Here is a 25,695-nt window from a genome sequence, read left to right on the forward strand (position 1 = left end):
TTTTCAAGGTTTCCGTCTTTAAAATGAGGCTGCACCCTAAAAACAAGCTGAGGCCCCTTTTCCACCAGTAGAATTCAGTGTCCCCAAAGGTGAAATGACATTAGGCACCGGCACTGTAGGACTCCACCACAATGCTCCATGTCTCATTGCCAATCGAGTGGAGGGAATTTCATGCAACCCCCTTTCCCAACTGGGATCAGCAATAAGGGAAAAACCTCACATGGGAATATTTTCTCTATCATTAATTGCACTAATTTGCAGAGATTTCAGATGGGGAGGGATTAGAAAAGTGAAGAGGAGGCCAGAAGGCGCAGGATTAGTGTCCTGTTTGGTTGGCAGCAACATATTTAGTGCTGAGGGAAGTTTCAAACAGCCAATGGTTGTTTCTATCTCTGCCCCCATTGGCACCTCTGTCTGCTCACCAACCCACTCTGCATTAACGCTCCCTGCTGCTTACAGTGTCACAAATACAAGCTTTGGGAGAGGCACTCCTTCCTCAGGATTTCTGGGGAATGTAGAAGCTGGCTCATAACTTTGTCACTCTACCTCTGCAAAATAATAGATTTAAAGGAATAAAAACCATAAAAAGATAGGAAAAACTGGAACGACTCCTTTAGAAAGAGAAAAAAGCTGATTAAAGAAGCTTTATGTTTGTTTATTCACAAGAAGGGAACACATCATTTGTTTACTTACAAAAGGAAAGAAGAAAAAGAAAAAGGAGAGGAGGAGGAAACACATTTGTTTACTCACAGGAAGGGAACACACATGCAGAGTATATATTGAACAGAATTGATATATCTTCAGTTAATACTAAGAGCCAACCACTAACTATGGGGAGAAATTCAAGAACGGGATGAGAACAAGATACTGGCGGTCCTGAGCAGGGCTTCTGTATCTCTATCTTCTAAGAGAAAAGTCCCGACTGCAAGATGGATCTTTCTGTAAATGCACTGACAGCATCCATATCCAAGAGGATATAGCCTAAGAGTGGGCAATGCCCCCAAAATGACAAACTTACAAAATAAATCCTTAAGGAAAGAAGATTTTGCAGCAACTACCCATAATAAAATGGGACGTCATAACAGGTGTGCACAAAAATACGCCACCAAAAAAGAGCAAGAGAGAAGAAAGAAGAGAGGATTAAAAGTAATTTGAATATTTTAAAGTTAAACAACTTTGGAGAGGTTTACATTTGAAGCCACTTAAAGCTTGAGGCTCAGGACAAAAGAACCTCTTGCTTCCTCCCCACCCCTGGCCTGGTCCTGGCTGTTGGCTGTCCTTCTGCAAAGGGATCATAAGCAAAGTGATCAACTAGGGAAAAAAAGTATTATAACCTGATCTCTGAATTGGGTTCCTAAAATGAACAAGCCTTGAATTCTTTGGTGTCTTGTGAACTCAGCAAAATCAGGATCATTAATCCGCATAGCTAAAATGCCACTTAGCTGCTCCAAATAATGCTCCTCTCTTGAATTTTGGCGAAAACAGGAAAAAAGGCCCTGAAAGAGGAGAGAAAGAAATGGAAGCATCTCCCATGTCTTGGGAAGGGAGCTTTGCCTTACCTTGGCCCCACGTTCACAGCAACGCTGACACCACCCAGTTTCTTTCCTTCTCAAAAGCCATGAATGGTTCTTACACAATCCATTTCTAGACATGAAACATCTTCCACTGTGCAATTTTTTCCTCCCATCTCCACCGTCAAGGGGGATGTAACAAAAGGGTCAGCCTCTTGGCGCTGCTATCAGCAACAGCCATCCAAGGGTAACAAGCAGGCACCTCCAGGCAAACACAATCACAGCAGGGGCTGTTCCTACACCTGGAGATCCTACGCTCAGACCCACAATGCCTTTTCTCCTAAACTCAATATTCCTACAGCTCTTATCCATCATGTTCAGCTGCAAGGCAGAACAGCCTTTCCATCTGAAACTTTACAGGGCGTTTGTCACTGCCACAAACGTCTCTAAAATATATTCTTATAAATTCTGACTGCTCCTATCTTTTTTTCATGAATCATTTAGGACCTGCAGCAGCTTACTGGGAAGTTCTGCTGATAGCCAGATACGTGTAGTTAGTCTTTCTCAAACTAACATTTTCCATTCTTTTCTCTCCTCCCTCATTTCTAGTACTGACACATGTTTGACTACAAAGAATCAGACCAGAAATTAAACACTAAACTTTTCAGCTCGATGTCCAATGGGAGATGAGAAGTGAAATTCAAGCCTCCTCTACACTCATCACCTTCTGCCTGAGGTGCATTTTCTTGTGTGTGATAAGGGAGGAATTTTGACTGAAGTGCCGTCCACAGTCTGGGCATTTGAATGGTTTCTCTCCTATGTGTAAACGTACGTGATTTATAAGGCTAGACCTAAGACTGAAATCTTTCCCACAATCCGGACACTCATATGGTCTCTCTCCAGTGTGAGTCCTCTGGTGTATCACCAGGTCGGATTTCCGACTGAAACTTTTCCCACAATCTGAACACTCATACGGTTTCTCTCCTGTGTGAGTCCTCTGGTGTACTGCCAGGTAGGATTTCCGACTGAAACTTTTCCCACAATCTGAACACTCATACGGTTTCTCTCCTGTGTGAGTCCTCTGGTGCATCACCAGCTCAGAATTCCAAATGAAACTTTTCTCACAATCTGAACACTCATAGAGTTTCTTTCCTGTGTGAGTCCTCTGATGTCTCATGAGTTCAGATTTCCGACTGAAACTTTTCCCACAATCCAGACATTCATATGGTTTCTCCCCTGTGTGAGTCCTCTGGTGAATCCCCAGGTGGGAATTCTGACTGAAACTTTTCCCACAATCCAGACACTCATATGCTATCTCTCCTGTGTGAGTCCTCTGGTGCATCACAAGGTGACATTTCTGATGGAAAGTTTTCCCACAATCCAGACATTCATAGAGTTTCTCTCCTGTATGAGTCCTCTGGTGTCTCATCAGTTCGGATTTCCGACTGAAACTTTTCCAACAATCTGAACACTTATGCAGCTTCCGTCCTGCATGAGTACTCTGGTGCATCACCAGGTGACAATTCTGACTGAAAGTTTTCCCACAATACAGACACTCATAGGGTTTCTCTCCTGTGTGAGTCCTCTGGTGTTTCACAAGGTTGGAATCCTGACTGAAAGTTTTCCCACAATCTGGACACTCATATGGTTTCTCTCCTGTATGAGTCCTCTGGTGTTTCAGCAGGCTGGAATTCTGACTGAAACTTTTCCCACAGTCTAGACACTTATACGGTTTCTCTCCTGTGTGAGTACTCTGGTGCATCACCAGGTGACAATTCTGACTGAAACTTTTCCCACAATCTGGACACTCATACGGTTTCTCTCCTGTGTGAGTCCTCTGGTGTATCATGAGTTCAGAATTCCGACTGAAACTTTTCCCACAATCAGGACACTCATACGGTTTCTCCCCTGTGTGAGTCCTCTGGTGTATCACCAGTTCAGAATTCCAAGTGTAACATTTCCCACAATCTGGACACTCATACGGTTTCTCTCCTGTGTGAGTCCTCTGGTGTATCACAAGGCTGGTATTCTGACTGAAACTTTTCCCACAATCTGGACACTCATACGGTTTTTCTCCTGTGTGAATCCTCCGGTGTATCACCAGGTGGGAATTTCGACTGAAACTTTTCCCACAATCCGGACACTCATATGGTTTCTCTCCTGTGTGAGTCCTCCGGTGCCTCACCAGGTGGGAATTCCGACTGAAACGTTTCCCACAATCTCGACACGCATATGGTTTCTCTCCTGTGTGAGTCCTCTGGTGTATCACCAGGTTCGACTCCCAACTGAAACTCTTCCCACAATCTGGACACTCATACGGTTTCTCTCCTGTGTGAGTCCTCTGGTGTTTTACCAGGGTGGAATTCTGACTGAAATTATTCCCACAAACTGGACACTTATATGGTTTCTCTCCTGTGTGAGTCCTCTGGTGTCTCTCCAGGTGTGAATTCCGAATGAAACTTTTCCCACAAGCCAGACACTCATACGGTTTCTCTCCGGTGTGAGCCCTCTTGTGATACACCAGGGTGGCATGCCTGGTAAAGCTTTTGCCACATTGAGAACACTGGTATGGCTTCTCTCCAGTGTGGGTCCTTCGATGAACTACCAGGGAGCTGTTCCAAGTAAAGCTTTTGCCGCATTTGGTGCATTTGTATGGCTTTTCTCTGGTGTGGTTCCTCTTGTGAACAATCAGCCGTGATCTACAGCCTCTGCTTCTTGCACAGATTTCTCTTTTTTTCTGAATTTGGAGATTGGCCCCCTTGAACTTTTCAGGGAACGTTTCCTTGAGTTCCACATACTGATTTTTTTCCAGCTCAAAACTCTCTCCCTGTTTTTCACTCCCTTGTCTGTTACCTGCTGGGGAAGCAGAAGGGTCTTGTGGTTTTCTGGAGCAAGTGGAAATTTTTTGATTGCTGGCTTGGTTTGCTTTCCTTTTTAATGCTGCTTGTGATTCCCAGTTGTCCCGAAGGCTGTTATTGGCAACCTCTTTATCTATAAGATTCACGTAGAAGTTTAATTATTGTTTATAAAATGGCTAGAGAACAAAGCATACATTACAATGAAAATGAAAACATGCCAAAAGGCTTGATTAACCTCTAGCATTCATTATGACTTGACACAAAGAAGACTAGGGAGACCCAAGTTCAAATCCTGAAATTCACTTGTTGATTTGGGTCAATCACAGATGCTGAGCACTGCGGAGGGTTATCATCAAGGATCTCTGCAAGTGCTGGGGACGGATTCTACACACACACACACACACACAAACAAACGCATATAGAGAGAAAGCAGAAACATACAGAGCTGGCATTTTGCAGCGGAGTTGCTCATCTGGTTCTCCCCCGCGGAGGAAACGAGGCAGCCCCGCTCGCTCCCGGCCTCTCCTCCCGCCCGTCCTCCGCTCACCTTCCGGCCGCTGCTACTCCGACCCCGGGAAGACCACAGAGCGCTCCTCCGCGCCGCTCTCCTCCCCGCAGGGAACCGGAACAGGAAGTTCCTCTGCCCTTCTCCTCTCCTCCGACATCCCCTCTAGCAATCCAATGCTCTATTGTTTTAGCTCCTTTCAGCTCCCCCTCCCATTGGATGTCGGCCCTCAGCAACCACAGAAGCCGCTACTGGATTGACAGCTTTCTAGGCGCGGGGATCGCGTGTTTCTAGCGCGCCATCTAGTGACACGAGGCTGAAAAACACACTCGTCCGACAAGCAGAAAACCTCGCAAATAAGGGGGGGAATCAGAAGGCGAGCAGTGCTGGGAAGGGCTGCTGGGAAAAGCCCATCTCCTCCCTCCCCCCTTCCCTTCTTGCACCTGGGGATTCCCTCCTGCTCCTCCTGATTGTGCCCCAGTCGCCCTCTTGCAAGATAGATGCCCACCTGGCGCCGCTGCCGCGCCCCTTCCCGCAGGGGGTGGGATTCTGGAGCTGAGGCGCGCACAGGCGGCTGGAGACCGGGAAGGGCAGCGGGTGGGGCAGGAAACGGGTTCGACCCTCCCTTTCCCTTTCCCTCCCTCCCTCGCCCCGCACGTCTCTCTCTCCTCTCTAGGCCGAAAGGAGAAGCTCTCTGCGTTTAACCCCTTCGCCTAAGCCGGGCGGGGAGGGGGCGGCGGCGGTGGGTTGAGCAACGCCAAAGTCAAAGTCCTGCAGGAGGGGATCACCCCCACAGGAAAGCCAAAGGATCAAAACAAATTGAGATTAAGATTGAAAAAGAACGTTGCATGCGCTAATCTGCACTTGCAGCAGCCAATTAGTAATGCATCACCATGGAAGGTGGGCTGGACAGTCCTGCAGGTGCCCTCAGACTACAACACCACACCCACCATCCTCCGCCCTGGCATTATTGGCTGGCGATCCTGGCTTGTGCTCAGTCTCTAACCCCAGACAGTATGTCAGGAGGAGTCTGTAGCCCCTTCTCTGTCCAACCAGTTGTACTCAAACGCATGGCTCAGTCTGAAAAGCTGCTCTTCGATGCCTTCGGCTTTGGGGCTGCCACAGACTAACTCGGCTCTCCCCAAACATGTGGGGACTCCCTTGTTCTGAGTAGGACGGTCCCTCTCCTGGCTTCCTTCTCCTGTTTTCAGGATTTCCATCTTTAAAATGAGGCTGCACCCTAAAAACAAGCTGAGGCCCCTTTTCCAACCGTAGACTTCTGTGTCCCCAAGGATGAAATGACATTCAGCCTGGGTGCCAGAGGACTCCACCCTAATGCTCCATGTCACATTGCCAGTTGAGGTGAGGGAATTTCATGCAACCCCCTTTCCCAACAGGATCAGCAATAAGGAAAAAAAAACTAACATGGGAACATTTTATCTATTGTTAATTGCACTAATTTGCAGAGATTTCAGATGGGGAGGGATCGCAAAAGTCAAGAGGAGGCCACAAGGTGCAGTATCAACGTCTGGTTTGCTTGGCAGCAACTTATTTAGTGCGGAGGGAAGTTTCAAACAGCCATTGGCTATTTTCATCTCTGCCCCCATTGGCACCTCTGTTTGGTCACCAATCCGCTCTGCATTAACGTTCCCGGCTACTTATAGTGTCATGAATACAAGCTTTGGGAGGGGCACTCCTCCCTCAAGATTTCTGGTGAATGTGGAAGCTGGCTCACAACCACGGCAAAATATGGCTTCAAAGGGAAAAATCCATAAAAAGATAGGAAAAAGTAGAATGGCTCCTTTACAAAATAGAAAAGAAAAAAGCCCATTAAAGAACCTTTTATTTTTGTTTAATCACAAGAAGGGAACTTATCATAGAATGCAGAGTATATTTTGAACAGAATTGATGTATCTGCAGTTAATATGGGGAGAAATTCAAGAACGGGATGAGAGCAAGAGACTGGCGGTCCTGAGCAGGGCTTCTCTATCTGTATCTTCTAAGAGAAAAGTCCCGACTGCAGGATGGATCTTTGTATAAATGCAAGGACCCCATCCATATCCAAGAGGATGGAGCCCTAGAGTGGGCAATGCCCCCAAAATGGCAAACTTACAAAATAAATCCTGAGGGAGAGAACTAAAGGAGGGGGAAAAAGAAACTTTCCATGGCAACTTAGTATACACAGGAAGCAAGGAAAGTTGAGGGTCTGTCAAGTGAAAACAAAAGGGAAAAATAGGATATCCTGCAAAAGGAAATGGCTGATTATCAGCAGGCTAACCTTTGTAGAGGGGCACCCTACCTTGCCATTTCTGATACAGATCTAATACGGCGTGGAGGGTGATGGTGCTCCAGGTAGAATTGGAAGGGGCTGTTTTAGCTCTTCGCTCTAAACTCCGCTCCGTGGCGGGATTTAGATTAAAATAAAACCAACATATGTTTCCTTTCTTCTGTTTTCATTCATGAACTCAAGAGGGCATAGAAAGCAGTTCCTGTGCAGCGCCATGGGCCAAGAAAGAGGCCCTTGTTCTCATTTTAATCCCACCTAGCTACCTTCCTACCTACATGCACATAATTTTATTTTATTGAGGACAATTTGGGATGTTCAATTGGATGGGTAGTCCTCGCTTAGCACTTGTTCAGTGACTGTTTGAAGTTACAATGGCGGTGAAACAGGAGACTCGAAGTTGTGGCTGTCGCAGTGATTTCGGTGCTGACAACCGCCGTGCATTTCCGATGGTCGCGGCGTCCCGCAGTCAGGTGATCACCATTTGCGACCATCACAGCCGGCTTTTGATAAGCAAAATCAGTGGCTAAGCCAACAGGAAGTTGCAAGACATGGTCATGTGACATTGCGCTTACCAGCCAATGGTGGTTCGCTTAATGACAATGGTCAGAAATGATGTTATAAGTCAGTATGGTCATGTGACATCGTGATAAATCCCCACCACTGCCTAGCGATGGAGTTGCCGCTCCCAGTTGCAGGTGATAAGTGAGGACTACCTCTATTGCGATGTCATGAAAGTTGTTGTGGACTGTATATCCCAGGCAAGCAAATTCACAGGCGCACATGGCATTGAGCCTTTAGCAGATTTAGAATCTCCTCCTGCAGGAACAAAGCTGGCTTGCTGGGAACACCGGCTTCAAGACCCCAGGCGCGCTTCAAAGCAGCCCTGGCCAGCATGTGTGAAGCTGGCTCTCTCGGAGCCTCTGGCGGTTCCCAGGCCCTAAATCTTTTTGAGCCCCAGGAAATCAGGAACAAAGTTTTAGGAGGTAGAGGGATTTTGGTGTCCACTGAGAGCCAAGCCCTGCGAAAGCGCTCCACATGTTGTGCCCAAGCAGCCTGGGAATTCTCAAGGCCGAAAACTAACTCCTGTGGGAATTGGGAAGCTGCGCAGAGTAATTCTGCCTTCTAGCGAGATTTAGGCTCCGCAATGTAAGCGAGGTGCCTGTCTGCACGCCATTTCCCCGCAGGATGCTTTCCCTTGGTTTACTTCTTGCTTCTTGCAAACGACATTTTTGCTCAGTTGCAGTGGCAATGAGTGCACCCTTGGGAGAGCCGAAGGAACAGGTTAGGGATAGAACATCACGGAGAAAAATCTATCGATGTGGTCGCTGGGAGTCGAAAAGGACTTGATGGCATATAATCAAGCAAAAAATCTCGCCAGCAGTTTAGGGTAGAGACGGACGTGTGGGTTTTTCAGCCTTGTGTCACTAGATGGCGCCCTAGAAACCCCGTGCCTAGAAAGCTGTCAATACAGCAGCGACTTCTGTGGTTGCTGAGGGCTGACATCACACGGGAGGGGGAGCTGAAAGGAGCTGAAACAATAGAGTATTGGATTTCTAGAGGGGATGCAGGAGGAGAGGAGGAGGGTAGGGGAACTTCCGGCTCCCTCCTGGGAGGAGAGCGGCGCAGAGGAGCGCTGTGTGGTCTTCCTGGGGCTGGTCGGAGGAGCAGCGGCCGGAAGGTGAGCGGAGGACGGGCGGGAGGAGAGGCCGGGAGCGAGCGGGGCTGCCTCGTTTCCTCCGCGGGGAGAATCGGATGAGCAACTCTGCTGCAAAATGCCAGCCGCTGCATCTGCCTCCCCTCCCCAAATTTATTCCACTGGTGCTGCACGCTTTAAAACCGGTGTATGCAATTTTCTGGCGGTCGGGAGATTTAAAAAGCCTCCTTCAGGTTAGCGTTGACTTCTTATGATTTTATGGAGATGCTGTTTTCTTGGCAACAATCTGGGACTGAACTGCCACTGCTGTCTCCTGGGATGTTTTTTTTGCTTCCAAGTCTAGCCAACAGACTCTCCCATCCGTGTATTAACCAGGCTGAAATCTGCTTAACTCAGCACTTTTCTTTAATAGGTATTGAGGACCATTTGGGATGTTCAATTGGATAGGTAGTCCTCGCTTAGCACTTGTTCAGTGACTGTTTGAAGTTACAATGGCGGTGAAAAATGAGGCTTACAACCAGTTCTCAAAGTTGTGGATGTCACAGCGATTTGGGTGCTGACAAACAGAGCGGTTTTATGACAGTCAGAGAGTCCCACCATTTGCATCCATAACAAGCAAAATCAGTGGTTAAGCAGGCACGGAGTTGCAAGACCTGCTCATGTGACATTGCGCTCAACGGCCAATGGTGATTCACTTAATGACAATAGTCAGAAATGATGTTATAACTTAGGACGGTCATGTGACATTGTGATTGATCCCCTCACTGCCTAGCGACGGAGTTGCCAGTCCCCGTTGCAGTCAGAAAATGAGGACTACCTTTATTGTGATGAAGGATATTTTCTGTCCCTTTCTTATTTGGAGCAGAGGAGCTGAATGGGCAAAACTAGTGCTTGAAATCTTGCAGAGGCTTTGGGCAGCAATTAATCTGTTGAAGCCCCCCAGCCCTCTCAAGGTAGCCCCAAAAGTTTGACCATACCCCCTTCTGGGACCTTTTGCAGGCTGAAATACACATGGATTTCCTTCCTACATACATTCGTAGGGGTCTGTTTCTGTATTTGTGTGCATCTATGTGCATGTGTAGAATCCATCCCCAGCATTTCCAGATATCCTTGATGATAACCCTTCGCAGTGCTATGAATCTGTGACTGACCCAAGCCAGCAAGTGAAGTTCAGGATTTGAACTTGGATCTCGCTATTCTTCTGTGTGTCAAATGATTCATAATGAACGTTGGATCTTAATCTAGCCTTTTGGCACTTTTCCTTTTTCATTGTAATCTATGCTTATTTGTTGTTGCTCTTTTCAGAAGTTGTTCAGCCAATTTATCCATAATAATTAAACTAACGCTTTTATATGAATCTTATAGATAAAAAGGATGCCAATAAGAGCCTTCTGGACAACTGAGAATCACAAGCAGCATTCAAGAGGAAAGCAAACCTTTTCCATTTCCTCCAGAAAACCACAAAACTCTTCTCTTTCCCCAGCAGGAAACAGACAAAGGAGAGAAAAACAGGAAGAGAGTTTTGAGCTGGAAAAAATTCAGTATATGGAACTCAAGGAAACATTACCTGAAAAGGTCAGGGGGGGAAATTTCCAAATTCAGAAAAAGAGAGAAATCTGTGGGAGAAGCAGAGGCTGTAGATCACGGCTGATTATGCACAGGAGGATCCACACCAGAGAAAAGCCATACAAATGCTCCGAATGTGGCAAAAGCTTTACTTGGAACAGCTCCCTGGAGGTACATCGAAGGACACACACTGGAGAGAAGCCATACCAGTGCTCTAATTGCGGCAAAAGCTTTAGCGTGCATGCAACCCTGGTAAGACACAAGAGGACTCACACCGGGGAGAAACCATATGAGTGTCTGGATTGTGGGAAAAGTTTCAGTCAGAGTTCCCGCCTGGTGATACACAAGAGGACTCACACTGGGGAGAAACTGTATGAGTGTCCAGATTGTGGGAAAAGTTTTAGTCAGAATTCCAGCCTGGTAATACACCAGAGGACTCACACTGGGGAGAAACCATATGAGTGTCCAGATTGTGGCAAAAGTTTCACTCAGAATTCCCACCTGGTAATACACCAGAGGATTCACACTGGGGAGAAACCATATGAGTGTCCAGATTGTGGCAAAAGTTTCAGTCAGAATTCTGACCTGGTGATACACCAGAGCACTCACACAGGAGAGAAACCGTATGAGTGTCCAGATTGTGGGAAAGGTTTCAGTCAGAATTCCAGTCTAGTAATACACCAGAGGACCCACACAGGAGAGAAACCGTATGAGTGTGTGGATTGTGGGAAAAGTTTCACTCAGAATTCCCACCTGGTGATACACCAGAGGACTCACACAGGAGAGAAACCCTATGAGTGTCCAGATTGTGGGAAAAGTTTCAGTCAGAATTCCAGCCTGGTGATACACCAGAGGACTCACACAGGAGAAAAACCATACGAGTGTCCAGATTGTGGGAAAAGTTTCAATCAGAATTCCCACCTCATGATACACCAGAGGACCCACACAGGAGAGAAACCGTATGAGTGTCTCGATTGTGGGAAATGTTTCATTCGGAATTCTGACTTGGTGATACACAAGAGGACTCACACTGGTGAGAAACCGTATGAGTGTGTGGATTGTGGGAAAAGTTTCATTTGGAATTCTGACTTGGTAATTCACAGGAGGACTCACACTGGTGAGAAACCGTATGAGTGTGTGGATTGTGGGAAAAGATTCAGTCAGAATTCCCACCTGGTGATACACCAGAGGACTCACACAGGAGTGAAACCGTATGAATGTCCATATTGTGGGAAAAGTTTCAGTCAGAATTCCCACCTGGGGATTCACCAGAGGACTCACACAGGAGAGAAACCATATGAGTGTCTGGATTGTGGGAAAACTTTCAGTCAGAATTCCAGCCTGGTGATACACCAGAGAATTCACACTGGGGAGAAACCATATGAATGTCCAGATTGTGGGAAAGGTTTCAATAGTAGGTCTAGCCTTGTAAATCATGTTGGTTTACACACAGGGGAGAAACCATTCAAATGTCAAGACTGTGGACGGTGCTTCACACAAAATTCCTACCTTATCGCACACAAGAAAATCCACATACAGAAAAAGGTGATGGCTGTAGAGAAGCCTTGAATTTCACTTCTGATCTCTTTTCAGAAATCCCGCTGAGAAATTAACTATTAATTTCTGGCCTGATTCTTTTTAGTCAACATGACTCAGCGTTAGACGTGAGGGAGGAGTTAACAAAAATGAAAAAAGTTAGTTTGATAATGGCTAACTACATGTACCTGGCTATCAGCAGAACTTTCTGGAAATGTACTTTTGCAGAAATAGTGCAATTGCTGCAGAAAGGATTTTTGGAGGTATTTTTTGCGTATTGATCATCATAGATCCTAGAAATGTGACATGCAGAATTTCACCCTTCTTCAACCTGGGTTTCCTCCAGATTTCGAGTCCCAGATTTTCCCAGCCAGCATACCCTTTCAGAAAATATCTGGGAGTCATAGTCAGTGTTTCTGGGAGTCCCCAGTAAGTGGCTACAGGTCCTAAAAGATATAATACAAAAAATATAGGCGCAGTCAGGTTTTAGTTAGATTGTGGCTCCTCAAATATGCTTGGAGTTGCCTGCTTGTTAGCCTTTGATGGCTGGTGGGTGGGACATTGTTGTTTGGTGGAGATGGGAGAAAAAAATTGCACAGTGGAAAATGTTTTATGTCTAAAAATGCATTGTGCAAGAACCATTGATAAGTTTTGAGAAGGAAAAAAATTGGGTAGTGTGAGCAATGTGGTAAGGTAAGGTTTCGTTAGGAGCTGTAAATGCTTGAAATGGTTCAAAAGCATCTGGAATTTTGAGGGGGCCATACCATAATGCAGAATCTTGCATTCTAAAACAGTATTAAAAATCCACCCCAGTGAGGACAAAGTATCCTAAGTGGCTGCAGAATATTGATGTCTTTGGGGAATAAAACGGGACAATAGGACAGAGGGAATGGAATAGAATGACTTGGAAGAGGCCATGGCTGGCTGGCTACTGCAAGGGTTTATTGCGGATCGTCTGTTTCTTTTGATTACCATTCTACGAAGACTTCATATTTTTTCTTTTGGGAGATGTCTCATGCGTACACCCAAACCCCCAGGAGGCAAAAACTGGGGCAATGGGTATGTGAGGATAATTGTAACAATAATTTATGTCATGCTTAAGAATTAAGTGCGGAACAGAAAGAAATGAATATTAATTGAATTTGAATATGCAAAAATACAAAGGAGACCTGTTAAAACTGACACTAAGGGAATAGTGGAATACCCAACAAGTAACTCCTTTAAAATAAAAAGAATAGATAAATTAGACCCCACAAAACCTACTAACAATATATTACTAATAAAATCAAGCAAAATTGATGGAAAAACCATGGAGGACATACAAGCCAGAGGAGCTGGTCCCCAGGACCCGGCCAGAAGACACAAGTCCCCAATCAGAGGAACACTCCATTTCCTCAGAATAAAAGTTTCAAGCTCAGATTTAAAGACAAAAAGGATCTGTCATCTGAAGAGTAAGGGGGTCAGACTAGATCTTGAAAGGCTGCAGCCTTGAATTTGCTGTCGGAGCAGCAGGAACAGCAGAGGGTAGATTTCGTGGGATATCTCTGGCGTACAAAGAGCCAGTTTGTTGGTGTGGTTCAGGAATCAGGCTAGAAACCGGGAGATGCTCAGTTTGAGTCCCACCTTAGTCAAAAGGCCAGCTGGATGCCCTTGGGCCAGTCCCTCTCTCTCGGCCCTAGGAAGGAGGCAATGGCAAACAATTTCTGAAAAATCTAGCTAAGAAAAATGCAGGGACCCATCCAGGCAGTCGCAAGGCATCACAATTGACTCGAAGGCATCAGAAAGAAAAACATGATGTATTAACATATAATTGAAACCAGAGGGTTTTCTTTGGGGACTGATGGACAAACAGCTGGAAAAAAGTCACAGAACTTTGTTTTTATATTTGACAACTGCAGCAAGATTATTATACATGTAGTCCTCAGTTACCCCCCAAATTAAAAATGAGTCATTATGAAATGAGGTATTACAGAGGAGCAGACAGGTAGTCCTCTCCTAACGATGCTAATTGGGATCAGAATTCTCACCACTAAGCGACACAGTTGTAAAGCGAAGCCTCACTTTAATGCACCCCACCAGGGATGTCTTATTCTGCAGCCGTGCATGCTCTAAGGAAGAAGTGGGGGAGAGAAAGAGCTTTCTTCGGTCGAAAAGCAGAGGGAATCCGGTAGCAGGTTTTCAGGCTACAAAATTTAATTCAATGCTATAAGCTTTTATGAACTACACCCCACTTCACAGAGTGGCTAAACTTTTGTAGGGTTTAAATTGAGCTGTGGGGCAGGCGAAAGGAAGGGGAAGACAGAATGGTTATGTAGGGACACGTAACACCGAGGCAGGTTAGAAATACCTGATCAGTTAACAATTACAAAGAGTTAAAACCCCGTTGTTGTGTTTCTTTACCCCCTTCTGAGATCCCTCCTGGATCAGCAGCTTTCCTGATTTTACATTAAGGTAACAGGAGAAATCCCAGAATTCTGACAAAGTCCTACTGGAAACAGTCAGCGTCTTTCTCTCACCTTCCCAGCGAGTTTTGCTAGGTGGCTGCACCTTCCTGGATTCTCCTGCATCCTTTTCTAGGTTGGAGACAGTGATAGAAGATTTTACATATGTAGAACTTAGATACAAATACATTTCATATTCATATATTTTATATTTCGTATTGATATCGTTGGAAGGAATTCTTACCAGGTCTGTTCTGAGCCGGGAATGAAAATACTCAGGCCGTTGCTTGGACAGAGAGGATCTTTATTTTTCCGCAAAGTTCAGACAAATCAGCTGTCGGAGGTGGCTGGCCTGCCATTTCCCCAGGAGCCCTTATATAGGGAAGCTGGGCTCTTGTTAGCTGAAAAGGCGGGAAAGTGTTCCTCTTTAATAAGAACATCTTTGGCCCGTGTCTTGCCAGGGGGCCTCGCGAGGACTTCCAAGAGGCCGTGATTGTCCGACTAAAAGACTGGAGGCATTTTTGTGGTTGCGAACCCTGTTGCTTTGTGGTTTCTGTCCTTGAGTTAATTAGGCTCCCGCTGAGCTGCGGCTTCTGCCTGCCGGGCTGAGACTATTGAAATGGGGGGAGTGGATTTGCCTCACCTTCATCAGGGAAACCTCGGCTAGTTTCCTTAGCCCTTTCAATTTAATTTCCTTGTTGAGTCTGATTAGCTTACTGGGGAATCTGTTTTACCCACTTGTGTTTTCCTGACACAATTCTATGTCCAGGTTTTCCTGTTCATATTTTAACCCTGACCTGTTGTGCTGTATTTCCCTGTGATTTCTATTCCTTTGCCTTGTCCGGAGGGGAAGTGGTTTTGGCGGGAAACAGCGTTCAGGGAAAGGCCGGGGAAAGAGAGTTCAGAAAGGACGAAGAGGGGGATGCCTTGAACCCTTCTCACAATATCTTAGAACACTTGCACTTTTATTATGGCTCTGAAACCCTGTTCTGTTTCCTCAAAGACTTCTGTTGGCCTCCTTACTCTTCCTTTCTCACAGGCCTTGACAGATAGCTGTTACCGTAGAAACGAGATCAGGTGTACATTCCAAGGACAGAGGAAGGTATTGCTTAGTTAATGGTCAAGGGACGGAAGGAAGGAAGGAAGGAAGGAAGGAAGGAAGGAAGGAAGGAAGGAAGGAAGGAAGTTCTTTATACAGAATGATGTTAAGGTGGACTCAAGGCACAGGATAATCAAGGCTGACCACGGTCTTTATCGATACCGCACACACCGGAGGGGTGGAAATAAAATTCTAACAACAGGCACTTGGAATTGCTGCAAAAATAAAAATGAGCTAACACGCATGGGAAGTGACGGATATAGACAGAACCATAAATCAAGTCCCCACGTCAAATCCTGCCTTGGCAGCACCCTTAAATATGGTGTTCTCATAGGTCATCCCTCTTGGTGCCTTTTGGAGATGAAAACAATTTTTGTCAAGCTTCTGTTTGTGCGTGCATGTGTTCGTGCATGTCCTGCCGTCGAGTCAGCATTGACTCCTGGTGACTGCCAGGACAATTCCCTGTAGTTTTCTTGGCAAGATTTTGGAAGTGGTTTGCCGTCGCCCGATTCCTCTTCCGAGGACTGAGAGGGAGGGACCTGCCCAATGTCACCCAGTTGGCTTTGTGCCCAAGGCAGGACTGGAACTCAGGGTCTCCCGGCTTCTGGTCTGGTGTCTTAACCACTACACCAAACTGCCTGTCTTTGTCAAGCTTACAGCTAGATAATGCCAAGCCCTACATACATTCAAGAGACTATATAGTGGGCCTGAAGCAAAATGTTCTTGAATGAAGGTAACGCTTTGATGGAGCTTCACTGGTGCCACCCAAGATTCTACCAACCAGCCCTACTCTCCCTCAGGATATACTCCTTCAGGTATCCAGTTTCTCTCCCATGGGGCTGTTTTGAGGGACCCCCTTCTAAAAGCCTAGGGGTTACCTCAAGTTAAATGTGGAATACTGTTTTCTCGAAAATAATCTTGCAATTTTGCCTTCAGCTCAACAACCTGTTGAGAACTCTTCCTCTGCTGAGCCAACCCTATTTGTGTGTAACAGGAGACTTACTGTATGTGATCTTTGCCCAGGTTTTCACACAGTTTTTTAAACATTCTGAACTAGTCTTTCTTTAATAAACCTAACCATTTTTGTAGCATCCTCCAGAACCTTTCTCATTTCATCTCCAAGAGTTTTTGACACCAACATATCTTGGGAAGAGAGTTTTGCCCTACTGTGGCCCCGTGTTCACAGCAATGCTGACACTACCCAGTTTTTTTTCACTCTCAAAAGCCGTGAATACTTCTTACACAATCCATTTTTAGGCATGAAACATCTTCCATTGTGCAATTCTTTTCTCCCATCTCCACCACCAAGGAGGAGGTAACAAAAGGATCAGCCTCTTGGCGCTATCACTCACCAGCCATTAAAGGCTAACAAGTAGGCACCTCCAAGCAAAGAAAATCAAAAAAGGACTTTGGTAATTTCTCTTGTTTAATTTTAATTTGTTTCTCAGATGTTCTATCTATCAATAGGAAAACAACTCCATTCCAATCTCCCATTAAACACCAACTTTGATATGAAAAAGATGACAAATCATTTAAAAGATGCATAAAAAAAACTACCTTTATCTTCATTTGGTGCATATACTCCCACGGTAATAGATTTGAGTCCATAAAATTCCACTTCAACTGCTACGTATCTACCATGTTCATCAGCTAATAGTAAGTGTGGTTTCAAATATGGTTTAACATACCCGTGTGAAAAAGAAAATACACCCTCTTTGAGTTCTATGGTTTTACGTATCAGGACATAATAAAAATCATCTGTTCCTTAGCAGGTCTTAAAATTAGGTAAATACAACCTCAGATGAACAACACGTGACATATTACACCATGTCATTATTTATTTTACAAAAATAAAGCCAAAATGGAGAAGCCATGTCAAAGGCTGTTGTCATCCAAGAGTCTCTAGTGGCCTTCAGGGGCGCTGCTTCACAAGTAGCTGGATGTGCGACCCTGTTTTTCAAGGGTTCCTGAGAACAGTTGGGAGTGTTGCTGCCGTACCAGCCTCCCTGCTGCATGGCAACCTCCCTGCCTGAGCTGCTGGACGCCATCTCGAGGTTGGCAGTGGAATTCCCCAGGCTTATGGTTCTGGGGGACTTAAACCTGCCATCCCTGGGGCATGCCTCGGAGGTGGCTCAGGAGTTCATGGCCACCATGGGCCTGCCCCAGATTATTTGGGACCCAACTCGAGACAGTGGCCTCACCCTGGACTTGGTTTTCTTGTCAGAGCAGTGGCAATGTGATCTGAGGGGAGAGTTATAGCTGTCCCCCTTGTCATGGTCAGATCATGTCCTGGTGGCCTTGAGATTCTCCTATGCTGCTCCCCTCCGCAGGAAGGCAGGACCCATTTGATTGGTCCACTCCCGGCTGATGGACCTGACAAGGTTTCAGAGGGAGCTGGGGGTTATACCCAAGGACCTGCTGCACAGTCCAGCAGAGGCCCTGGCTGAAAGATGAAAGGTCCCCTGTGCAAGCACCAAATCATGTCTGACCCTTTGGGGGGACTCTTTCATGTTTTCTTGGCAGACTATAGCAGGGTGGTTTGCCATTATCTTCCCCAGTTGTCACCTTCCCCAGCAAGCTGAGTACTCATTTTACTGACCTCGGAAGGATGGAAGGCTGAGTTGACCTGAGCCAGCTACCTCAGAATCCAGCTTCTGGGATCAAACTTGGGTCGTGGTGAGAGTTTCGGTTGCAATACTACTGCCTACCACTCTGCCACACAAGGCTCAGGCCCTGGCTACAGCCTGGAATAGGGAGGTGGCCGGGGCTTTGGACAGGATCGTGCCTGTGCAACCTCTCTTGTCCCATCGAACCTGATGCTCCCCATGGTTCATGGAGGAGTTGAGGGTTCTGAAGAGGATCAAGAGACATCTAGAGCACCACTGGAGGAAGACAGAGTCCAACTGAATACAAGCTAGAGCTGCTATTAAGGCCTACCTTGTGGCGGTAAGAGCTGTGAAACGTCAATATTTCTCTGCTCTTATTGCATCCGCAGAATGCCACCCAGCGGCCCTGTTTAAGGTCACTCGATCACTTCCGAGGAAGAGGGGGCCAGTGACCTATCTTCAGGGCCGTGCTGAGGAGTTTTCTGAGCATCTGCAGGATAAAATCGCTCAATTCTATTCTAAGTTGGACTCCAAGCATGAGGCAGCCTCTGTGGAGATGCCAAGGGAATGGACTTACCGTGTTATCTGGGAGCAGTTTGACCCTGTTGGGCCCAAGGAACGGGACAGTATCCTCTGGACCGTAAACACCACCAACTGCCAACTAGAACCATGCCCCTTCTGGCTAGTGAAAGCAGACAGGTGGCAATCATGGCCGGGGGGCCTTTGCGGAACTTCATATTGTGTGCCAGTTGTGCCCTTTCCTAGACCGGGAGGCCCTTCGCATGGTCACTCATGCCCTGGTCATCTCCCATATAGACTACTGCAACACACTCTACATGGGGCTACCCTTGAAGAGTATCCGGAAGCTACAGCTGGTCCAAAATGCAGCTGCACAGGCCATTCTTGGTGCCCCTAGATCAGCACGTTACAGCATTCCTTCGCAAGCTGCATTGGGTACCGGTCTGCTTCTGGGTGCAATTCAAGGTGTTGGCTATCACCTTTAAAGCCCTTCATGGTATGGGGCCAGGGTACCCAAGGGACCGTCTCATCCCCATTGCATCAACCCGTCCCACCCAATCGTGCAGAAAGGGCATGTTAAGGACCCTGTCAGTAAGAGAATTCCATCTGGCAGGGCCCAGTAAGTGGGCCTTCTCTGCAGTGGCACCCACCCTCTGGAACCTCCAGAAATAAGACAGATTCAATCTCTTGCGGCCTTCTGAAAACAATTGAAGACTTAGTTCTGCCACCTTGCTTGGGGTGCGAAGGGAAGTAATAACACCTGGAGATGGTTAGCGCCTTAAATGGCCCCTTTAGATACATGGATGATATTCCAACTGCTCCTGTCATCTTGATTTTATATTATATTTATGTTTATGTCATAATTGTATTCATATTTATTATAGTATTTTAATGTTTTTATTTTAGTTGTAAACCGCCCAAAGTCTCCCCTTCGGGGGCGGTGGCCAAATTTAACAAATAAATAAATAAAATAAGACAGACAGCACTCAATTGGAAAGGGAAAAGGAGCTTGATAGAATTGCCTGACTTGAACTGAGGGACAAAGAATTCTGTTTGAGACTGAGGGGCATCCCTGAGGCCAAGGATGAAAACCTTAGGGAATACACACAGGGAGAATACAGAAACACACAGCTCGCATTTTCCAGCAGAGTTGCTCATCTGATTCCTTCCCATGGAGGAAACAAAGCAGCCCGCTTACTCCCGGCCTCTCCTCCCACCTGTCCTCAATTCACCTTCTGGCGACTGCTGCTCCAGCCCCGGGAAGACCATAGCGCTCCTCCATACCACTCTCCTTCCAGGCGGGAGCTGGAACAGGAAGTTCCTCTGCCCTCCTCTCCTCCGACATACCCTCTAGCAATCCAATACTCTATTGTTTCCACTCCCCCTCTCCCCCTCCTGTTCAATACTCTATTGTTTCCTCTCCTCCTCCCGTTGGATGTTGGCCCTCAGCAACCACAGACAAGCAGCTGCTGTATTGACAGCTTTCTAGGTGCTGGTAAAGGTAAAGGTAAAGGTTTCCCTTGACGTAAAGTCCAGTCGTGTCCGACTCTAGGGGGCGGTGCTCATCTCCGTTTCAAAGCCTTGGAGCCGGCGTCCATAGGACACTTCCGGGTCATGTGGCCAGCATGACTCACGGAACGCCGTTACCTTCCCGCCGAAGCGGTACCAATTAATCTACTCACATTTGCATGTTTTCGAACTGCTTGGTGTGCAGGAGCTGGGACGAGCAATGGGAGCTCACCCCGCCGCGCGGTTTCGAACCGCCGACCTTCCGATCGACAGCTCAGCGGTTTAACCCGCAGCGCCACCGCGTCCCTTTGCTCTAGGTGCTGGGGGGGGGTTCCTTATTCCTACTGCGCCATCTAGTGACATGAGGCTGAAAAACCCACTCATCCGTCTCTAGCCATAAAAAAACATTAAAAAGTAGGAAAAAGTGGAATGGCTCCTTTACAAAACAGAAAAGAAAAAAGCCCACTAAAGAAGCTTTTTTTGTTTGTTTACTCACAAGAAAGGAACATATCATAGAATGCAGAGTATATTTTGAACAGAATTGATATATCTTCAGTTAACACCACAGTACCAACCACTAAATACGGGGAGAAATTCCAGAATGGATGAGAGCAAGAGACTGGTGGTCCTGAGCAGGGCTTCTCTATCTGTATCTTCTAGGAGAAAAGTGCTAACTGCAGGATGGATCTTTATAGAAATGCACTGACACCATCCATATCCAAGAGGATGGAGCCCTAGAGTGGGCAATGCCTCATAACTGGCAAACTTACAAAATAAATCCTTAAGGAAAGAAGCTCATGCAGCTCCTACCCATAATAAAATGGGACATCATAACAGGTGTGCACAGAAATAGAGCACCAAAAAAGAGCGCGAGAGAGGAAGAGAGAATTAAACATAATTTGAATCTTTTAAACAACTTTGCAGATCTTTAAATTTGAAGCCACTCGGAGCTTGAGGCTCAGGCCAAAAGAGCCTCTTGCTTCCTCCTCACCCCTGGCCTGGTCCTGGATGTTGAGTGTCCTTCTGCAAAGGGATCATATGCAAAATGATCTCCTAGGAAAAGAAATGTATAACCTGATCTCTGAATTGGGTTCCTAAAATGAACAAGCACTGAATTCTTTGGTGTCTTCTGGACTCAGCAAAATCAGGATCTTTCATCTACATAGCTAAAATGCCACTTAGCGGCTCTAAATAATTTTCCTCTCTCTACTTGTAGGAATTTTTGGGGAAAACTTAAAAAGAAGCCCTGAGAGAGGAGTGAAAGAAATGGAAACATCTCCCTTGTCTTGGGAAGGGAGCTTTGCCGTACCTTGGCCCCACGTTCACAGCAACACTGACACTACCCAGTCTTTTTTCCCTCTCAAAAGCCATGAATGGTTCTTACGCAATCCATTTCTAGACATGAAACATCTTCCACTGTGCAATTTTTTCCTCCCATCTCCACCACCAAAAGGGGATGCAACAAAAGGGTCAGCCTCTTGGCGCTGCTATCACCCACAGCCATCAAAGGCTAACAAGCAGGCACCTCCAGGCAAACACGATCAGTTTTTTTTTAAAAAAACTTCCATCTAAAACTTTACAGGGCGTTTGCCACTGCCACAAACATCCATAATATATTCTCTCATAAAATCTGAGTGCTCCCATCTTTTTTTCCTGTATCTTTTAGGACCTGCAGCAGCTTACTGGGAAGTTCTGCTGATCGCCAGGTAAATGTAGCTAGCCTTTCCCAAACTATCATTTTCCATTCTTTTCTTCCCTCCCTCATCTCTAATACTGAGACAGGTTTGACTAAAAAGAATCAGGCCAGAAATTAAATAGTTAATTCCTCAGCAGGACTTTCATTGGGAGATGAGAAATGAAATTCAAGCCTTCTCTACAAACATAATATTCTCCTTCATGTGCATTTTCTTTTTTGATAAGGCAAGCATTTTGAATAAAGCACTGTCTGCAGTCTGGACATTTGAATGGTATCTCGCCTTTCTGTAAGCCTACATGATCTATAAGGATAGACCTAGTACTGAAACTCTTCCCACAATCTGGACAAACGGTTTCTCTCCTGTGTGAGTCCTCTGGTGTCTCACCAGGCCAGAATTATGACTGAAAGTTTTCCCACAATCGGGGCACTCATACAATTTCTCTCCTGGGTGAGTCCTCTGGTGTTTCACCAGGTTGGAATTCTGACTGAAACTTTTCCCACAATCCAGACACTCATATGGTTTCTCTCCTGTGTGAGTCCTCTGGTGTTTAACCAGGCAGGAATTCTGACTGAAACTTTTCCCACAATCCAGACACTCAAACGGTTTCTCTCCTGTGTGAGTCCTCTGGTGGTTCACCAGGTGGGAATTCTGACTGAAACCTTTCCCACAATCCGGACACTCAAACGGTTTCTCTCCTGTGTGAGTCCTCTGGTGTCTCACCAGGTGGGAATCCTGACTGAAACTTTTCCCACAATCTGGACACTCATACGGTTTCTCTCCTGTGTGCGTCCTCTGGTGGTTCACCAGGTTGGAATGCCAACTGAAACTTTTCCCACAATCCGGACACTCATACGGTTTCTCTCCTGTGTGAGTCCTCTGGTGTCCCACCAGCTTGGAATTCTCACTGAAACTTTTCCCACAATCCGGACACTCATACGGTTTCTCTCCTGTGTGAGTCCTCTGGTGGTTCACCAGGTTGGAATGCCAACTGAAACTTTTCCCACAATCCAGACACTGATAGGGTTTCTCTCCTGTGTGAGTCCTCTGGTGGTTCACCAGCTTGGAATTCCCACTGAAAGTTTTCCCACAATCCAGACACTCATACGGTTTCTCTCCTGTGTGAGTCCTCTGGTGATTCACCAGGTTGGAATGCCGACTGAAACTTTTCCCACAATCCGGACACTCATACGGTTTCTCTCCTGTGTGAATCCTCTTGTGTCCCACAAGCTTGGAATTCTGACTGAAACTTTTCCCACAATCGGGACACTCATACGGTTTGTCTCCTGTGTGAGTCCTCTGGTGTCTCACCAGGCTGGAATTCTGACTGAAACTTTTCCCACAACCCGGACACTCATATGGTTTCTCTCCTGTGTGAGTTCTCTGGTGATTCACCAAGTGGGAATTCTGACTGAAACTTTTCCCACAATCCGGACACTCATACGGTTTCTCTCCTGTGTGAGTCCTCTGGTGTTTCACCAAGCTGGAATTCTGACTGAAACTTTTCCCACAATCTGGACACTCGTACGGTTTCTCTCCTGTGTGAGTCCTCTGGTGGTTCACCAGGCTGGAATTCAAACAAAAACTTTTCCCACAGTCCGGACACTCATACGGTTTCTCTCCTGTGTGAGTCCTCTGGTGGTTCACCAGGCTGGAATTCAAACAAAAACTTTTCCCACAATCCGGACACTCATACAGTTTCTCCCTGGTGTGAGTCCTCTGGTGATTCACCAGGGTGGTATGCTTGCTAAAGCTTTTGCTGCATTGAGGACACTGGTAGGGTTTATCTCCGGTGTGGGTCCTCTCGTGCATAATCAGCTGTGATCTGTAACCTCTGCTTTTCCCAAAATATACAGCTCAATGGGGCTTTTCCACCACTGATATTCTTGGATTCTCATGGAGATCAAAACTATTTCTGATCCCTTGTTTGGTGGTGCTTTGATTCAAGTGACTGTTTCCTTCCTCACAGGGTGAGGCTTGCTTTACTGTCTGCCCTACGTGGCTATCCAAGTGACCTCTTCCTCCCCACTGACCTCCAGGCATTTCCCTTTTTCTGAATTTGAAATTATCCCGCTTGACCTTTCCATGGAATATTTGAGTTCCACATAATCAATTTTTTCCAGCACAAAACTCCCTTCGTGTTTTTTCTCCCTTGTCTGTTCCCTGCTGGGGAAGAAGAGTTTTGGGGTTCTCTGGAGAAAGTGGAAAAGATTTGATTGCTGGTTTGATTTGCTTTCTTTTTTAATACTGCTTGCGATTCTCAGTTGCTGAGAAGGCTCTTATTGGCATCCTTTTTGTCTATAAGATTCACATAAAGGTGTTAATTTAATTATTTCTATAAAATGGCTGCACAACATGTGCAAACAACCACAAAAAAGCATACATTACAGTGAAAAAGGAAAAGTGCCAAAAGGCTAGATTAACTTCTAAGGTTCATTAAGATTCATTGGACACAGAGAAGACTAGCGAGATCCATGGTCAAATCATGAAATTCACTTGTTGGCTTGGGTGAATCACAGATTCTTAGTACTGCAAAAGGTTATCATCAAGGATATCTCAAAATGCTGGGGATAGATTCTACACATGAACATACATGCACAGAGAGAGAAATACAGATACACACACTATGTATGTAGGAATTCAATGTGTATTTCAGCCTGCAAAATGTCCCAGAATTTGGTATGGTCAAACTTTTGGGGCTACTTTTAGAGGGGTGGGGGGTTCAACAGATTAATTGCTGCCCAAAGCCTCGGCAGGTTTTGTCCATTCAACTCCTCGGCTCCAAAAAGAAAAGAGCAGAAAATGCTCTCCACAACCACTCTGGGGACATCAGCATATAATACAGGTAGTTCTCCTTTCTGACCACAGTTGGGACCGGCAACTCTGTCCCTAAGCAGCTCAGTCATTCAGTCGCTCTCTGAGTGAGATGGGTGGGGAATAAATTGGGTATGTAAATAAATAATAAAGAAGTAATGTGAATGCGCTGACTTACAACATCAGTTCTGGCTGCCGTCATTAGGCGAATCACCCTGGGTCATAAAGCACAATATCAAGGAACCATTATACATGAATGGAAGACCACTAGGAAATCCTGTGGTTGTTGGCGAGACTTGGTAGTAAAAGGAAACATCACCATGGGTCATTAAGTGCAATGTCACATGACTGTGACTTGCAGCTTCCTGATGGATTCCCCTTTGATTTGGATGGTTAGAAGCCAGATGTGAAGGTGGCAAACAGCAATCATGTGACTGCAAGACACTGTCACCATTGTAAACGTGCATCGTTTGGCAGCACCCAAATCGCTTTCAGGGCCCCAAGGTCTGAGGACCATTGGAGGTCTCCCTTTCAGCGCCATCCCGACTTTGAATGGTCGCTAAACAAGTGGTATGCAAAGACTACCTCTACACCTGAACATCCCAAACGGTCCTCAAGAGCTATTTAGAGAAAAGTGCTGGGTTAAGCAGAGTTGAACCCGGTTAATACACGGATGGGAGAGTCTGTTGGCTAGTCTTGGAAGTAGAAAAAAAAACAAAACACCCCGGGAGACGGCCGTGGCAGATCAGTCCCAGATTGTTGCCAAGAAAACATCTCCATAAAATCACAAGGAGTCAAGGCTAATCTGAAGGAAACTCTTTAAATCTCCCGACCGCCAGAAAAGTGCATGCACCAGTTTCAAAGCGTGCAGCACCAGGGGAAGAAAATGTTGGGGGGGGGAGGCAGATGCAGCGGCTGGCATTTTGCAGCGGAGTTCCTCATCCGATTCTCCCCCGCGGAGGCAACGAGGCAGCCCCGCTCGCTCCCGGCCCCTCCTCCCTCCCGGCCTCCGCTCACCTTCCGTCCGCTGCTGCTCCGACCAGCCCCGGGAAGACCACAGAGCGCTACTCCACGCCGCTCTCCTCCCAGGCGGGAG

General features: G+C 46.3%; 5 protein-coding genes across 5 annotated transcripts in view; 2 read left to right on the plus strand and 3 right to left on the minus strand.

The window, feature by feature from the left end:
• LOC134492167 (zinc finger protein 664-like) overlaps window positions 1-5,119 on the minus strand; it is a 57,843-nt gene extending 52,724 nt beyond the window's left edge. The window contains exon 1 of the mRNA XM_063296347.1: window positions 4,917-5,119. The gene's annotated coding sequence lies outside the window, so the exon portion shown is untranslated. The remainder of the gene's footprint in view (window positions 1-4,916) is intronic.
• The window catches only part of LOC134492164 (zinc finger protein 436-like), a 210,015-nt gene extending 199,181 nt beyond the window's left edge, over window positions 1-10,834 (plus strand). Inside the window, exon 2 of the mRNA XM_063296342.1 lies at window positions 10,780-10,834. Within this exon, the coding sequence (XP_063152412.1) occupies window positions 10,780-10,805 (26 nt within the window). The 3' untranslated portion in view covers window positions 10,806-10,834. The remainder of the gene's footprint in view (window positions 1-10,779) is intronic.
• Window positions 640-23,882, minus strand: LOC134492170 (zinc finger protein 850-like). Its single transcript, XM_063296351.1, has 2 exons — window positions 22,134-23,882; window positions 640-4,167 (listed from the first exon to the last, which is right to left on the minus strand). The coding sequence occupies exons 1-2, from the start codon at window positions 23,595-23,597 to the stop codon at window positions 2,212-2,214; spliced, it is 3,420 nt and encodes a 1,139-aa protein (XP_063152421.1). The 5' UTR covers window positions 23,598-23,882; the 3' UTR covers window positions 640-2,211.
• On the plus strand, window positions 10,259-12,480 carry LOC134492115 (zinc finger protein 271-like). The gene has a single exon (XM_063296278.1). The coding sequence runs from the start codon at window positions 10,361-10,363 to the stop codon at window positions 11,948-11,950; it is 1,590 nt and encodes a 529-aa protein (XP_063152348.1). The 5' UTR covers window positions 10,259-10,360; the 3' UTR covers window positions 11,951-12,480.
• The window catches only part of LOC134489859 (zinc finger protein Xfin-like), a 44,001-nt gene continuing 40,152 nt past the window's right edge, over window positions 21,847-25,695 (minus strand). The window contains exon 8 of the mRNA XM_063292732.1: window positions 21,847-21,908. The gene's annotated coding sequence lies outside the window, so the exon portion shown is untranslated. The remainder of the gene's footprint in view (window positions 21,909-25,695) is intronic.

The sequence above is a fragment of the Candoia aspera genome, chromosome 2 (assembly GCF_035149785.1).
Source record: "Candoia aspera isolate rCanAsp1 chromosome 2, rCanAsp1.hap2, whole genome shotgun sequence".
Classification (NCBI taxonomy): Eukaryota; Metazoa; Chordata; class Lepidosauria; order Squamata; family Boidae; genus Candoia; species Candoia aspera.

Bases quoted from the DNA above. Each gene is read 5' to 3' on its own strand.
- LOC134492170 (XM_063296351.1), bottom strand. From the start codon at position 23,597: ATGCACGAGAGGACCCACACCGGAGATAAACCCTACCAGTGTCCTCAA. The intron at 4,168-22,133 runs GTCCAGATTGTG...ACCAGAGAAAAG, and splicing joins ACACAGGAGAGAAACCGTTT to CCATACAAATGCACCAAATG.
- LOC134492115 (XM_063296278.1), top strand. From the start codon at position 10,361: ATGGAACTCAAGGAAACATTACCTGAAAAGGTCAGGGGGGGAAATTTC.